Below are 13,553 nucleotides of genomic sequence, written 5' to 3'. Positions count from 1 at the left end.
TCTTGCCAGCATTACAGCCCAGGAATGTTTTTGTTAAGGAACTCGAGAGCTATCTCTTTATCTCTGTCAGCAGGGGAGTTTAGGCTAGGTGCTAGGCACTTTGCTCTGAGCTGTAACTGGCTGCTTGTCAGAGAAATAGAAGTTTTCTTTTTCCTTTGGATAAAGGGTATTGACTAGCACGATTAGCCACCTGGATTAGCGGTTAAATTTAGGATGGGCTCTGAAAGAATGTATGCCATTTTTATGGTGTTGTCAAGTCCTTTCACGTGAGACAAGTTCCTGTTTATCTTGAGAACACGTATGCAACGGTTTTTATCTGCTGAGCTATGTAAAAAGGTAAGGTTCACTTCATTTCCACAAACATTAGTGATTCACCTGTGATGCACAATGCGGTCTCATTTAATGGTTATTCAACAATAAAACTGTTTTCTTTATTTCTACATTTGTGGAGAGGATTTTCTAGGTTGGCTGGAAATTTTATTTTTAATTTTTCCTGTTTTTTTTTTTTTGGGGGGGCCAGGAACACGGTTATATTATTTCACCCCCAAAAAGTAATAAATTATTGTCCTTATGATTCCATTTTTGAAAAATGGTATTTTTACTTAAACAATATCCTCTTTAGGAGGTAAGATCCCAGGTACATGTTTTCTTTTTTCGGTTTGTGCGTACCTTCTGATTTTTCTACAGTTTTTAACACATTGGTTGTGCAACCTAGAAAAGCTACAATTTCTGTTTTCTTTTCCTCCCTTGGAGAAGACATATGCCTGTGGGTGATATTATTTTATATCATGGCTGGACATTTATTGTATCCAAGTATTTTAATGAAATTTCTAGTATTTCAGTTAAGTGAACATGATACACTCCTTCCCCTCTCCTGGTTTTGGGGGGAATCTCAGATCTAACCCGAAATACCTCAGGGCAAGGAAAGGACCAGGGATCCAGGAGGCAATCACACAGCCCCTACTTGAGGCCACATCTTTCCTTGATCCCAAACAGGAGTGAAGACAAATGGGAAATTGATTCCCTGGTCCAGGCGGCCCATCCTCTCAGCACAGCACCTCTTCACCGCCAGATGAGGTTGGAGACATTTAAGACGTTCCCTAACTTGACGGCGCGAAGACTTCTGGGAAACAGAATCCTGGTATTTGTCCGGCTCCCCGGGACGGGCCCTGGCCGGCGGACTTCCGGCGTCCCTCTGCGCTGGTGCGCCTGGCCCTGTGTGCGTGTTCGCGCACGCGCACCGTCGCCGCGCCGCTCTCGCTTCCTGTGCGTGTCCTGGTCATCGCTCGCCTTCGTTCCCAGGCTCTGGCTTCCGGGGCCTGCGAGGCTGGACCCATCGGGCGCGGGCCGTGTGGAGGCTAGAGCGGGGACCCCCGAGCGCGAGCCCCGGAACCCGCGGGCTAGGCCGGAGGGGCAGGGCGGCGGCGGCAGCGGCCTGGGGGCGGCGGGACCCGGGCCCGACCGTCTACAGCGCGCGGGACGGCGAGGCCCCGCGAGGGACGTCGGCCTGAAGGGAGCTTGTCGTGTAGGCCCAGGGCCGGCTTCTCGGGCCCAGCGGCCTCGGGAGGCGGCGAGGAGGGACCCGGGAGAGGAGCGCGCCGGAGGAGCAGCCCCCGGCCCGGAGCCTCGGGAGCCCGGGGCCGGTCAACGAGTCCCGCCGGGGTAGGTGGTGCGTCTGCGGGCCTCCAGGCGGTTGTGAATCCTGCGGCCCTTGGAGAGCGAGGCTTGGAGGAGCCCGCCCCGGGCCCCAGGGGAGAGCGACCGGGAAAGTTTGACCGTTTCCTGGAGGTCGAGGGGCCGGGCTGGAAGGCAGGGCCGCTGCCCCGGATGGGGCTTCCCTGGGACTTGAGTTCCGGGTGTCCTGAGGTGGGGAGGGGGCACAGGTTCGGCCGGGACGTGCCGCGTCCACTCCTCCCTCCAACCCCGACAGCCCTCCTGCTCCTCCTTGTCTGGGGATCCCGCACGTGTCTCTCAGGGCTCATCAGCAGCTTGACTGTTTAGTTTAAGTGTCTGCTGAGCGCCTGGGCTGTGTCGTGTGGAATCTCACAGTGTAGTTAGTGCAGGATGAGTGTGCGAGGCTTCTGTGCTGCTGCGTGGGTTGAGGGAGGAGGAGATGGAGTCTGAGAAGGGAGGCGGCTTGTGCCAGGTCACCGGGCCTGCAGGTGGGCTTGCTTGACCGGACTCAAACTTATTTGTTTATTGTCTGCATTGGGTATTTGTTGCTGTCCGTGGGCTTTCTCTAGTTGTGGTGAGTGGGGCTACTCTTCGTTGTGTTGCTTGGGATTTTCATAGTGGTGGCTTCTCGTAGCGGAGCTCGGGCTCTAGGCGCGAGGGCTTCAGTGGCTGTGGTGTGTGGGCTCAGCAGTTGTGGCTCTCAGGCTCTGGAGCACAGGCTCAGTAGTTGTGGTGCTCGGGCTTAGTTGCTCCGCGGTATGTGGGATCTTCCCGGACCAGGGATGGAACCCGTGCCCCCTGCATTGGCAGGCAGATTCTTAACCTCTGCACCACCAGGAAAGTTCTCTTGTTTTTTTTTTAAAAAATCTTATATTTGATGAGGAGGTTTATTTAAATAGGATTCGATGTTCACTCACTAATGAAAAAAATGTACCCAGGCAATCACCACAGCCATGTGGGAATTACAGACCTGTGGGTGGGTGCTCCCTAATTGTTCTTCCAGGCCCTTCTGAAGGTGAAAGGGCGGGTCTCCCACAGGTGTCTCTGGTGGAGCATGTGGGGCAGGTGCTCCTGCACTCGAGCACTTCCTGGGCCACTTCAGCTTCACTACCCACGTTTCTTCCACCAGGTCCGCCTCTACTTTCACTCCTGCACGTTTTTCCAAGAGCAGTGGAAAATGAACCAATCTCTGGTGAGTTTTGCTGTTTACGTATGTACTCCCTACTCTGTTTTGTAGTATCACCTTAGGAGGCAAATAGTTCAAAATTTAGAATGGAAAAGTAGGAAGAGGTAAAAGATGTGGTTAAACAAAGCCTAGAGGGGCAGGTCAGCACCAGGCGTTTCTGGCAAGTTCTTTATGTAGATCCCACTATCCTCCAGAGCTCTTAAAGCCACAGTACAAGCCTGTGTTCTTGACATTCGTGGCAAAAATAACAACCACTACCCATTGCTTGACTTACATCGCCCTGCTGAAACACTTGTTCTCGGGTGTTAAAGGTTTTCTTGACCATCCCACTGTAACGTTAGCTAGCCTTCCTGAGTGACAACCCCTAAACTATGGCCCTTGGTGTTGTGCTTGTGTCTCTTGTAAGCGGAGGGCATGCTGTCCAGGGAGCCCTCAGGGGTATAAATGTTCTGGTCACTAGAACGTTGTTGTTGCATAGATACATTGTTCTCACTGCTCAATTCAGGGATAAAATGAGGGTCAGCTGGAAGAACAGCCTTCTCTCCCTTCAAGTAAACTTCCCTGTTTCTCTATTATTGTCTGACAGGGTCATGTTTCATACCATGTAGTGATGTGATATCTTGGGCAGAGATTCCTTATTTCCCATCCACATTTCACCCTGCAGCCTACTGTCTTGGCTCCGCCCTTGCCGCTCCCCAGAACCTAATCCAGTAGAGGTGACCTGTCATCCAGTGTGCAGACCTATGAAGATTGGCCGGTCCTCGCCTTGGACCACTCTAGCCTGCCCATCTGCAGGGTCTCCTCAGTGGGTTTCCGTGACAAATCTCTCCTTGCTCTCTTCCTGACTGATTCTTTCTGCTGCCCTCTTTGTGTGTTGTTTTTTCACTCTTGGTTCATGACTCTCACACCTGTCTGATCTCACCCTCTGGTGCTGTTAACCTCCAGCTCTGTGAGGTCTCCCACCTGGACCAGGTGCCTCTGTCCAGCCACTCGCCAGCGTCTCCATGGAGTTTGTCCAAAGGGCACCTCAAGTTAATAGATGCAGTGGACCCAAAAATGATTCTTCACAGCCCCTCCACCCCACTCCATGCCTTCTCTTGTCCCCACTGGCTCATTGTTCTGTCATCCACCCTGTCTCCCTGTTCAGAAAAATGGGTTCATTCTAAACTTCTTCATCCTCTGTTACCATGTTGTATTATTAGGCTTGTTAATGTCATAGTTTAAATGGGTTTTATTCCTTTCTCTTCATCCCATACTTGCTATCATTAAAATAGCTTATTTTTTCATACGTGTAGTTACATAAACTTTTTTTCTGTGCTGCCGTCTCGTTCCTCCATTAGCTCGAGTGTATTTTCCACGTTGAGTATTTCTCCTAAAATGTTAGTCACAGCATCTTACCTCCATGTGGAAAGCACTGTAGAGGTTTCCTGACTGAGTGGAAAAATGAGGTTGCTATTACACGGAAGTGTTAACCATTGAGCCCAGCACTGGGGGCAGGTCATAACTCCCTGATGATGCATTTGGATGGATTTGTGGGGTGAAATCCTGATTGGAGAGGGTTAGGAGAGAGGGGTGGGAGAACTGGATTTGGTCTGTTCCTAACTTCTTCAAGATGTTTTGCTCTGCTGGGGAAAAGAGAAATTGGACAGTAGCTGGAATAGGAGCCCAGGTCAAGGGAGGATGTTTTGTTGCTTTAATGGGAGAAATAACAGTGCAAGTGACCCAGTATATGCGTGTGGGGGAGGGGAGAGCGGCTGCAGGGGGTCCTGGAGTGGAGAGGGGACTGACGCATGGCAGTCCCTCCAGTGGTTTCTCTTTTCTCAGGGAAGCAGCTCCTCAGCTGAGGGTGAGGTTGGGTGTTTGAGGAAAGAGCAAAGCTCTGGGGCCCAGGTCCATCCTGACCATCAGCACACATGCCTCCGAAGACTGGCATTTCCCTTCTGTCTGAAATGCCACCTCTTTTCTTAAATGTGGGTGTAATTACTCTTTGGGGAGCTTATGTAACTACACAGGTGCTAGTTCAGCCCATGGACACTTTCCGATCTGCTGATGGAAGGATGCCCAGCAGAAGGGCCCTGGTTTGCCTGGCTCTTGGCTTTAGTGACCCTTCACCCCATCTAGTATTGTGTCTTTTTTCTTAGACGTAAACATCATATGTCTTCAGGTTTTGGGTGTGATCTTAAGAAGCTAATTCTTTGCCTCTAGAAGCTTCTGTTCTCCTCAGGGGAGGTAATTCATAGAATTAATTACAGGAGATGATGGGATTTCTCCCCACGTAGGCTCTAGAGCACTGACAAAGCAGAGCCTGGTTTTAAAAGCATTGTCAGAGTAGCAACAGTTGTTAAAGTCCTCTTGGGTCGTTGTTATTTACATTCCTTTGAGGAATACTCCTTTCTCCAATGGCATTCCAGTGCTTAACCTTCCTAGCCACTCATGAAAGGAATCTCAGAAAGGAAAGGAGACCATCTTCCCGTACCCCCACCCCTGCAGGGGAGTGAGCCCACACTGTCCGCATCTAGTGTGACGTTCTGTCCTGTGAAAAATGTGTAACCAGTTCTTAGTTCTGTGATTACAAGGCTGTTCTCCGGAATCTTACTGTACCAAGTGGTCTTTTAAGACACATACATCCTGGATTGTTCCTTTGTCTTTTGAAACTAACCTAAAACCCCTAAATATTTGCAATTCTGATCACTTTCTTAATTTGTTATCCAGATTTTCTGAGATGCATTTTCTTAAAGTTTAAAATGCTTGTAAATTTTGTTTTAAGCCAGAAGAACGATGCAGTTTTCTTCTCTTCCCTTTGCATAAAAATGAATGTAGTCAAGCCACTTAACCCATCATCAAATAGAAAATCAGTTGGAATATTCACAGTAATGCTGTTTTCAAGCAGCAACAGTGCGTGTATTTTATGTACATTACAAAAAACTATAGTTTTCTCTCATTGTGCTGTTTTTTCCTCAAAAGGCAAAATTACAAGCAATTAGAAAACCCCCACAAATTGCACATTTTGTGAAATTACAAATGCAAACCAGAAGTTAGAATAAGGTGTGCATGATTCTGTTTATGCATTAAAATTCGACTAGTTCATGCTCTGATCCCTCACTCTCTTGCATTTGGTAATGACTTTGAACGTGTGGACCCCCAATCTTCATCCGGGCAGCCACAGGTGTGGTTGGTGATGCCTGAATGGGGTGTGGGAAACTTGTTGTTGCTCTCTGAGACAGGCTTCTCGAGGCTGAGCCGGGGGCAGTTTTCACAGACATTTGCCTGCCTTGGGTGGCGACCACTTCCACCAGTGTGTCCCACTAGTAGCTGGGCACCCTCAGCCTTCCCAGGCCAGCAAAGCCTGGGTCCCCGACGTCTCTGCACCTGGAGCTGGAGGCCAGGTGACTCAGCATCTCAGGGGACCTTGCTAACAGGACCCATTCCTGCCTTTTCGATTGTTCCACATAAAGAGCTTTGATTTTCAGTCAACGTCAAGAGTTTGTCATAGTCTCAAACGGATCCTGAGCTTGACGTGGTCTTTTCTTTAACCTCCTCCACACCACTCCTCCCTCCACATTCTGTTGAAATCACCTAAACCTTTTTGTTTTTAACATGCTGTTCCTGTGTTGTAATCCTTTCTTAGCAGTTGCATAAACAGCCACATTACATTTAGTTATTTAAATTTACTTCTTTGTTTTCTGGTTCATTTCTGTCCTAATTTAAAGAATGATGAGATACACATTAGATTATCAACAATAATAGTAGGTGTCATCGAGAAGCATGTTATGTCCAAAGAACTGTTAAATGCTTTCCATAGATGAGCCCATTTGATTCTGGTCTGTATTGTTATGTGATAGGTACTATTATTATCTTTATTTTAGAGGTGGTTGTACAGAAGGAAACAGTTTACAATGACTGGTGTGAGTGTTCGTGAATTTATTCAAAAGATCCACGTTAAAAGATCTGGGGGTGGCAGTTTCCAGTTCTGTTGTGAGCTCCCTGCCCCTCATCAGGCGTGTGCTCCTCCCCTGGAAGGTATTGGTGGGAAAAGGGGATTCTGAGTTCTCAGGAGGGAATTAGGGGCAGCCAAACTAAGCTGTCCCCAACAGCTCATGTGGCAGGCCAGGGTCAGACCGCTGCAGGCTTAGCTTTGTAGTAAATTATGGAACTGGATGTGTGGCGAATGCTGTAGCTCAGCTCCTTCTGTAAGCTGTGGGAGGAGCTTAGGGCAGGAACAGGACACACGTGTCTGGAGTTTAGGAGCGAAGCCTGGGCTGGTGATGTAAATTTGGGAAATGTTGGCATGTAGACAGTGATTAAAGTAATGAGGCCAGATGGGATCACCATCAAAGCAAAGGGTAAAAGAAAGTAACTGAGCCCCAGGGCCCTCTAACTTGATGACTCAGAGGAGAGGAGGAGCCAGCAAAGGAGGCAGAGAAAGAGTGGCTGGGGAGGTTAATGGAGCACCAATGCTGTGAACATTCTGGGAGCAAAATGAAGGAGCATGGTGCATCACGGGTTTGCATGCATGCCCTCAGGCCTGTGTTTCTTGGGACAGGGCTTTGTGTGGTCTAGGTCCCCAGCAGCCAGGATTGTTCCTGGCTCGCAGTGTTAGATGGTATTTTCTTTTTTTGCTCTACACTGAACAAACTCACGGCAGTGTATTATACTTATTTTCCTCCCACAAGATCCACAACATAAAAAAGATATACAGTGTAAACTTCACCAGTGTGCTGGGTAAGCTCTTGTTCCCGTAAATCTTCATGTCACCCAATTCCCATCACGGTGCCATTACAGGGGTCAGTGTCATTCAAGGACGTGGCTGTGGACTTCACCCAGGAGGAGTGGCAGCAGCTGGACCCTGAGCAGAAGACAACCTACAGGGACGTGATGCTGGAGAACTACAGCCACCTGGTCTCCGTGGGTGAGGAGAGCCTGCTTTCTGAGTTGCTGAGATAAACGGGATTTCCCTCTAACTTACTGATTTTAACTTTGAATTTGATGGGACAAATGTGAGTATTCTGGGGTGTCAGGCAGGAGGGCATTTGGTCTTTGCCTCCAGATAGGTTCTAATTTTAGTATAGCACAGATGGCCACTTCTGCTCTGTAGCTCGTAAGGCAGCCCTTTGCTTAGACAGCAGACCTGGAAGCCCAGCAGCCAGGCTCAAGTTCTCTCTCGTTTCTGTCACAGGGTGTCACATTATCAAACCGGAAGTTATCACCAAGTTGGAGCAAGGAGAAGAGCCATGGATAGTGGGAGGGGAGCTCCTGCTTCAGAGTTACCCAGGTGCGTGAGTGAGGCGGTGAGGAGGTTGGTAACTCAGAAGCATTTTTCCCTGGAAGTTTTTAATGATGCCAAGCCTCTGAAGTGACTAAAGAGAGTTGCTTGGGTGCTTTAGCACACGAATCTCACTTCCAAAGACTTCCTCCTTCCCCACAAAAGCCTAGGTTGGTACAGCTTTCCACGCTTGCTTCTGCCCAGAACGAAACCCACTCGCTTCCTTCTTCCTCATAAACTTCAGATCTTCTCATTCTTACAGCATTTCAGTAATGTGTTATCATAGATTCTTTTTGTTTTCATGCATTCGTGGTTTGTTACTAGAGAATAACTCATGTGACTATCCATGTTCTTATCACTTTCCTTTTTTCTTCTTTCCTGTGAAATGCCTCAGACTTGTTTCTGTCCCAGGTTTCACTTCTCACTTTTTTCCTTAAGGTCAGAGGTCAAACCCCCATCCTGTGCATAAACCAGTAAACTCAGTTCGCCTATGCTGTTGTGCACACAGGTGCTGGTCATTCCTGAGACCAGTGCTGCTGGAGTTTGGTGACAGCATAACAGGGTCTCCCTCTTCCCCCAAATGCTCATTTTCATCTTCTCTCTTATTTACTGTTGTGTTGCCAGGGCCTTGCATAATGTCCTGTCAGGGAAGATGCTTGGTAAGTAGGAGACACAGAAAGAAGTCGTGACTTATGTATCCTCCTGCCTCCCCCCCCCCCGCCGCCAAAGGTCTCTGAAGGGTCTGCTTCATGCTTTGGTGGTTGTTTCCCTGAGTTCTTCACAGTGTTCCTCCTGTCTCAGGTCTTCAGGGGTTTTGTCTGTTTAGTGATACAATGTCCACCCTGCTCTCTGGTTCAATGTTTCCCATGAGAGCAGTAGGTGCCCCTTCATTCTGATTGGATTTGCAAGATGCGTTCATCTGCTTTCTAATCCATCTTATCACTAGTCTTAAAGGATAAGCCTACAGTGATTCCTGTTGATTCCTAAAGGGAATTCAAATTCCTCCTCCTTTAAAAATCACACAATATTGGCCCTATGTTGCCTGGAAGTTTTAATTTTATGTTGTTTCCCAAAACTCTGGATAAACTCCATTTGGTCCACACACCTAAATGTCTTCTGTTTCATTGAGGTGTGGGTTAATTGTCCAGATTACACATTCCTTAAGTCTGAACTCAAATATTCAACCCCTCCTTGAAGTTTTTCCTTTCAGCTGTCATCATCACTCCAGTCTCTTCCTTCTCTTGGTTTTGACTCCACCTCAGGTGATGCCTTAAAAGAAAGCTGGGTCTCATCAAGGAGTCTATTTGATTATGTATTTTTTGCTTGAGCTTGTCCACCCCCTCCACCCCCCCATAATCCAGTAAAGGAAAGGGCATGTTCTCCCCACTCATCATTATGTGTAACATATACTGCACATTTACTTTTTTGATTATCTGAGGAGCCAGGTATGTGAAAGAACCTTTTTGTCTATTCATTCAGAAATAATTTATAGGCAGGTACTTCTTTTTGTTTTATTTTTATTTTTTTATTGAAGTATAGTTGATTTACAGTGTTGTGTTAGTTTCAGATGTACAGCAAAGTGATTCAGATACAGACATTTGTTTCTAAATATGCATGCCTAGGTGACATCCCTTATGTTCTTCTGGTAGTTGGAAGATGTCCATATGATTAAGATTAAGAACAACTTCTATGATTTCTGTTGAGGGGGTCAAAGGAAATAGGAAATAGAGCCCTACTTTCTAAGAGAGAGGTTTTGTTTAAGAAAAGAGAACAGAGATGCATGGGTAATTTAAAACTCAGCATTGCACATGGAATGTTCCAATGCAAGGTTGAATCACCTTATGCTAAAATGCTTGTATGGAGAGTAATCATTTTCAACTTTAAGGGGAAACGGAGCTAATTAAATTGAGAAAGAACTTGAGTATTTTTTTTAAAGCATGGAAACCCCCTTAAAAGATAGGTTCTGAGTAGATCAAGGCTGGAAGTCAGGCAAGGTTAGTAAAACAACAGGAGCAGAGACCTGTAGTTGAACGTAAGCTGGGGCGTTGTTGGTACCAGACAGTCTTGGTGTAGGTGACAGTGCCTTAGCCTGTGATGTCTCCACCTGACATGAAGCGTCCTGGTGTAAAGTGCTGATCACCTCTTTCAGATTGATTCCTCCATGTCCTTGTCCAGCAGCCACGCTCCTGTTGCCCCATCAGTTTACCCATTTGCTGTGAGTCCGTTTATATCTACTGTGCCAGTCATTCATCCAGCATCCTTTGTCTTCTGATCATCCTTTGAATTTACCTTCTATACCCAGTTTTGAACAAAATCGCAAAAGTAGCAAAGATCAAAGGCGCTTGTGTTTTGTCAGCTTGTGTTTTCCATACTACTGGAGATTGTGGAGGTTGTGTGTGTGCATGTGCATGTTTATTCCAAACCAAGAGAATAAGGGAAAAAATTGCACTTGGAATTGTTTTCATCTGTCCATGAAGCTAGCTAGCACCTGTGCCACAAAGAAATGCTTGTGTACAAGTCACATTTCATATCTTATATAGGAAGATGTATAAAGATTGGTTAATTTTGCCTCTTTTTAGAGGAAGACTGGAAAGTCCATGATCTGATAGAGGGAGCCCAGGAAAATGAAGACAGACATTCAAGGCAAATTGACTCTGTCAGCAACAAAACCCTGATTGAAGAGACAGGTGACGTCCTTGGTAAGATTTTTAACGTGGAAACAAACCCTGTTCCTCCAAGAAAAATATCCTACAAATGTGACTCATGTGGAAAGAGCTTAAAATCTATTTCAGAATATATTAGTAGTGATGGGAGCTATGCAAGAGTGAAGCCTGATGAATGTAGTGCATGTGGGAAATCACTTCTCCATGTTAAGCTTGAAAAAATTCATCCAGGAGATAAACCTTATGAATTTAATCAAAATGGGGAGGCTTATGTTCTAAACGAAGAAAGTATTTATCAGAATATTCATCTTTTGGAGAAACCCTTTGAATATATTGAATGCCAGAAAGCCTTTCGAAAGGATACAGTGTTTGTTAATCATATGGAGGAGAAGCCCTACAAGTGGAACGAATCTGAAATAGCCTTTCTCCAAATGTCAAACCTTAGTGTGCACCAGAGAGCTCATTTGGAAATGAAGCCCTATGAATGCAATGCATGTGGGAAGTCCTTCTGTAAAAAGTCAAAATTTATTATACACCAGAGGACTCATACAGGAGAGAAACCTTATGAATGTAACCAATGTGGGAAATCCTTCTGCCAGAAGGGAACCCTCACTGTACATCAGCGAACACACACAGGGGAGAAGCCCTATGAATGTACCGAATGCGGGAAAACCTTCTACCAGAAGTTACACCTCATTCAACATCAGAGAACTCACTCAGGAGAGAAGCCTTATGAATGTAGTTATTGTGGAAAATCCTTTTGCCAGAAGACACACCTCACACAACACCAGAGAACACATTCAGGAGAGAGACCCTATGTTTGTCATGACTGTGGAAAAACCTTCTCCCAGAAGTCAGCACTTAATGACCATCAGAAGATTCACACAGGTGTGAAACTCTATAAGTGCAATGAATGTGGGAAATGCTTCTGCCGCAAATCTACTCTTACTACACACCAGAGGACACACACAGGAGAGAAGCCCTATGAGTGCAACGAGTGTGGAAAGTTCTTCTCTCGTTTGTCCTATCTCACTGTGCATTACAGAACTCATTCAGGAGAGAAGCCCTATGAATGTAACGAATGTGGGAAAACCTTCTACCTAAACTCAGCGCTTATGAGACACCAGAGAGTACACACAGGAGAGAAGCCCTATGAATGTAACGAATGTGGAAAGCTGTTCTCCCAGTTATCGTACCTCACCATACATCATAGGACTCACTCTGGAGTGAAACCCTATGAGTGTAACGAATGTGGGAAAACCTTCTACCAGAATTCCGCCCTTTGTAGACATCGGAGAATACATAAAGGAGAGAAGCCCTATGAATGCTACATATGTGGGAAGTTCTTCTCTCAGATGTCATACCTCACTATACATCATAGGATTCATTCAGGAGAGAAGCCCTATGAATGTAATGAATGTGGGAAAACCTTCTGCCAGAATTCAGCCCTTAACAGACATCAGAGGACACACACAGGAGAGAAAGCCTATGAGTGTTATGAATGTGGCAAATTCTTCTCTCAGATGTCATATCTCACTATACACCATCGGATTCATTCAGGAGAGAAGCCTTTTGAATGTAATGAATGTGGAAAAGCCTTCTCTCGGATGTCATACCTCACTGTACATTATAGAACTCATTCAGGAGAGAAGCCCTATGAATGTAATGAGTGTGGGAAAAAATTCTACCACAAATCAGCCTTCAATAGCCATCAGAGAATTCACAGGAGAGGGAATATGAACGTACTCGACGTGGGAAGGCTTCTCTGACGTCACACCTTATTAAATGTCACAGAACTCTCTCAATATAATGAATAAGAAACTGCTACTGTCCTAAGTGAGTGTTCACATGGGTGAGTGTGGACAAGCCTTTGAGGATTAGACTTGGAATCTGGAAGTTTGCAGGGTGGAAACCACAACTGTAACTAGGCCACATGACCTGTTGACAGGAGTAAAAATTTATTGGTATTTAAATTGTACATAATTTCACCATGGATTCAAACTGTTTTACATATCAGGGAATTCAGACCAAGGGAAAATCTCTCAACTTAAGGAATGTTGAAAACATATTCTGTTGGAAATTATGAAAACTGAAAGTTGTGTTTCTGATAAAATATCAAGCTTTTTGTAAAAACAGAAAAAGAAACCACAGAAGATGGCTGTTGTGAATAAACATGCTCCTTATGTAAATAGAAGCTGTAAAGTCGTCAGGTAGCTAATCAAGACAGCAACATGTCAACGTTAAGCTCATATATGAGTGGGTCTGAGAGTGTAGCACTAATGCTTTTGAGGGTGTTTTGGTGTGTCTGCTTTTTCAGGATGCTGTATTACAGGAATCACATGTTCAGTTTGAATCGTGTTTGAAAAGGCACTGTATTCTTAGAACAATTTCTAAGGCATATGGTAACATGATCCATTTTAAGTAGCACCACTGTGTTAGCATCTTAATATGCATCATTATTGAACTAATATTTGAAAAATACGAAGTACGCTTTTTGTATTCTTCCCTAGCATTTATAAATGTATTTTATCATTGTTAATGAACTAAGTCTTCCATAAGGAAGCCAGTGTTTTATTAATGTTTTCAAGTGTATCTGAGTCAGCAAGAGATAGAAATCTATGCATAAAATAGAAAACTGCATAGATAATTTAAATTAATGCCAGAAACCTGTAGTGAGGAACAGCTGTAGGACTCATTACACTTAGTGCAGTTTAAAAAGTGTACTTTAAAATGAGACTATTTTAATCTAATTTTTTTCAGCTACTAT

At 45.5% G+C, this 13,553-nt stretch overlaps 1 protein-coding gene across 2 annotated transcripts; it reads left to right on the top strand.

The window, feature by feature from the left end:
* Positions 1-1,218: 1,218 nt before the first annotated feature.
* Positions 1,219-12,912, top strand: ZNF12 (zinc finger protein 12). 2 transcript variants are annotated; one of them, XM_057695594.1, is made up of 6 exons: positions 1,219-1,662; positions 2,804-2,866; positions 7,643-7,769; positions 8,037-8,132; positions 10,703-10,822; positions 11,232-11,378. In XM_057695594.1, exons 2-6 carry the CDS (start codon positions 2,852-2,854, stop codon positions 11,258-11,260), a joined length of 387 nt encoding a protein of 128 aa, XP_057551577.1. In that variant the 5' UTR covers positions 1,219-1,662; positions 2,804-2,851; the 3' UTR covers positions 11,261-11,378. The 2 variants fall into 2 exon arrangements, with proteins under 2 accessions (XP_057551577.1, XP_057551576.1); XM_057695593.1 differs by having other exon boundaries at positions 1,225-1,662; positions 10,703-12,912.
* Positions 12,913-13,553: the final 641 nt, after the last annotated feature.

Source organism: Hippopotamus amphibius, chromosome 9 (genome assembly GCF_030028045.1).
Source record: "Hippopotamus amphibius kiboko isolate mHipAmp2 chromosome 9, mHipAmp2.hap2, whole genome shotgun sequence".
In the NCBI taxonomy this organism is placed as follows: Eukaryota; Metazoa; Chordata; class Mammalia; order Artiodactyla; family Hippopotamidae; genus Hippopotamus; species Hippopotamus amphibius.
This window is presented reverse-complemented; position numbering and strand designations above follow the sequence as displayed.

Coding starts and splice junctions, on each gene's coding strand:
- ZNF12 (XM_057695593.1), top strand. Junction 7,770..8,036: donor CAGCCACCTGGTCTCCGTGG/GTGAGGAGAGCC, acceptor TTTCTGTCACAG/GGTGTCACATTATCAAACCG. Junction 8,133..10,702: donor CCTGCTTCAGAGTTACCCAG/GTGCGTGAGTGA, acceptor GCCTCTTTTTAG/AGGAAGACTGGAAAGTCCAT.